We start from the raw sequence: 2,716 nt of genomic DNA, 5'->3' as shown, positions 1-2,716 counted from the left end.
ATTATATTTTTCATGGGAAACATTTAAACGTTTCACCCTGTAACGTGTAATGTTTCCTCTTTTCAACATTATCTTATTGAAATTTTGTTACGGAGATAATTAAATCATTGTACATTGTACTGAGGATAAATACCGTACTTCGACTTTTTTGTCACCAAACTTTTGAAATTATGTGAGTACCGACAGACAAATCTACATTTGCATTTCACAGCTTAACTTTCCCACGCAACAACCTACGCTTCCCGATTTTTGTTTTGCAACAGTTTCTATAAGTGCAATGTCCATCATTGATAAACTCTGTTCGGAGGCCCGTAGGCGGGAGGGGGCAGGGGGCGGCGACGCGGGGCGGGGGACGCGGTCAACGAACTTGTTCTGGTGGAGAGAAGGGGGTCTCCGTTCAGTATATAAACGGCAGTTTCCCGAGGTTTCGTTGTACTCAAAATTGTGCCACAGTTAAGTCTGCATCACAACTTACTATAGTCCAGGTAACTAGTTATTATTCACTGTTACTGTTTATCATGTATTCAGTATTTTGATAACACGTCCTTGCTTCCAAAGATTAAAGAAATTATTCTCCAAATTATCTAGGTTCAATTTAGCCAACTCTTTGAAAATGTTTTATGGTATGAGACCTGGCTTTCTCATGCTAGAATGAGATTAACTCTAAAAGATAAAGAATTAGTACAAGAGCTTAGTCAGCCCCTCAGAATAATTTCAATTCACTAATTTCTCTAGACGAAAAAAAAAAAAAATTCCATCTTTGAACATTCGAAGAGGTGCAGTAAAACCGTGAAGTCTACAGTTTCGTACATGGCCCGCTTTTCAGCTTCATATCATAAACTTGTGAGGCTCCATGAATTTTATAATCAAGCAATCGTCCATTACCTTACAAACCAATGCAAAAATATTCTCGTTATGAGGGATAAATCATTTCCATTACTTTAACATTTCACTTTCTTTGTTTCTGTAGCCGCCAAGACCAACTTCTCGAAACCGTCATCATGTCTCGGATAATGCTCTTAGCTGTTGTTTTCGCCTTCGCCTCTGCGATGCCTGAGCGTGAGTTTTTGACATCTCAAGTTTATATAATCATATATATATGTATGTATGTATGTATGTATGTATATATATATATATATATATATATATATATATATATATATATATATATATATATATATATATATATATATATATATATATATATATATATATATATATATATATATATATACATACATGAAATTTGATAATATACTTAAATTTGCCTGGATGAAATTCTATAACATTCCTCAAAAAATTCTATAATATACCTCAGTAGAATTTATTAAATGCTCAGTAATCTATTAACCCTTAGCCCGTCTTATTTAGTGAAAATTTTTTTTATATTTTTAGTTTTTAACAACATTGATACACACACACATTATATATATATATATATATATATATATATATATATATATATATATATATATATATATATATATATATATATATATATATATATATATATATATGTATGCATATATATGTGCATACATATATATGTGTGTGTGCGTGCGTGGATGTGTGTGTGTGTGTGTGTAGGCAAAAAACATCTACTGTGAAAGGAATGACGATGAAAAGAAAATAACCAATTCAGGAAGAAATGACACTTTGCTGACAAACAAATTAATAAGAAGGAAAAGAGAGCAAAAAATGCTAATGAACAAAGAAGTAAGAAATAAAACATGAGTTTCTTGTGAATAACATCGGTCACAAAAATGACGAAAGAGCTGAATAACCCTAAAAACTTATACCAAAAACGTACTGTTGCTGAACTGGCGCTGAATTCCTTTTGTTTAGCAACGCTCTAGTCGACTAACTACCTTGTACATATTTCACCACTTAAATCAACAAATACACATTAGGGGTTCAACAGAATATATCGAAAGAATTCCGACTCGATCATGGAACAAAATGCTGGAAAAATTCCCCCAAATGAAGATTTCTTTTCAGCCAACATCTTTGAGGACCTGATCACCGCTGAACTCCGGAAGCTGCTGGCTCCCTATGACCCCCATACCATCCCTGCCGTTCACAACCTCAACATTACCCACGATGACACAAGGTAGGGCTTTGCTAAGCTTACTATTTACCCTTTCGCTGGGGAGCAATACAAGAGGTCTGTAACTTTCTTTTTTCAAACTGCGGTGGCAAAGCTGCATTTGAGTTTAGATTCGCATACTGCCTTTATTATCCTTCTTTACAAAGTTTCTACTTTATTGTTGGTTAAATAAGAGTTCTAGTTACCTTTCTTTCGCTTTCAATACGAATTTGAAGCATCTTGTACTCTTTGCTCAGTATAGCGATAACTGTTCCAGTGGATATGATCTTACTGAAATGCTCAGAAAATTAAATCATTTCTTTCCATTCAGCCTTCTCTTCAACTTGGATGAAGTCACATTGACTGGATTAGCCGATATTGAATGCACCCACTTCAGCCCACCCATCTTATCAAAGGAGGTAATATCTTGTTGAGTCCCTTACGGTAAATATGGTTGTTAATGAATAAAATCTGATTGATAAACTAAATACGAACTGTGAATACTTTAATGTTGGTTAGATCCATTCCACGAAGGTCTGTTGATTTCTTCCTTTCAGGTCACCATAACCCTCGAACATGTGAAAGTTGACATTCACTCACCCAGCTACACTGTCGAAGGTGACCTGAATG

At 34.4% G+C, this 2,716-nt stretch overlaps 1 protein-coding gene across 1 annotated transcript in view; it reads left to right on the top strand.

Annotated features, from left to right (window-relative positions):
- Positions 1-373: 373 nt before the first annotated feature.
- The window catches only part of LOC136854680 (uncharacterized), a 4,981-nt gene continuing 2,638 nt past the window's right edge, over positions 374-2,716 (top strand). The window contains exons 1-5 of the mRNA XM_067131278.1: positions 374-485; positions 971-1,059; positions 1,999-2,110; positions 2,418-2,505; positions 2,644-2,716. The exon at positions 2,644-2,716 is cut by the window's right edge and continues 31 nt beyond it. Of these exons, the coding sequence (XP_066987379.1) occupies positions 1,002-1,059; positions 1,999-2,110; positions 2,418-2,505; positions 2,644-2,716 (331 nt within the window). The 5' untranslated portion in view covers positions 374-485; positions 971-1,001. The remainder of the gene's footprint in view (positions 486-970; positions 1,060-1,998; positions 2,111-2,417; positions 2,506-2,643) is intronic.

This window comes from Macrobrachium rosenbergii, chromosome 29 (genome assembly GCF_040412425.1).
Source record: "Macrobrachium rosenbergii isolate ZJJX-2024 chromosome 29, ASM4041242v1, whole genome shotgun sequence".
Lineage (NCBI taxonomy): Eukaryota > Metazoa > Arthropoda > Malacostraca > Decapoda > Palaemonidae > Macrobrachium > Macrobrachium rosenbergii.
This window is presented reverse-complemented; position numbering and strand designations above follow the sequence as displayed.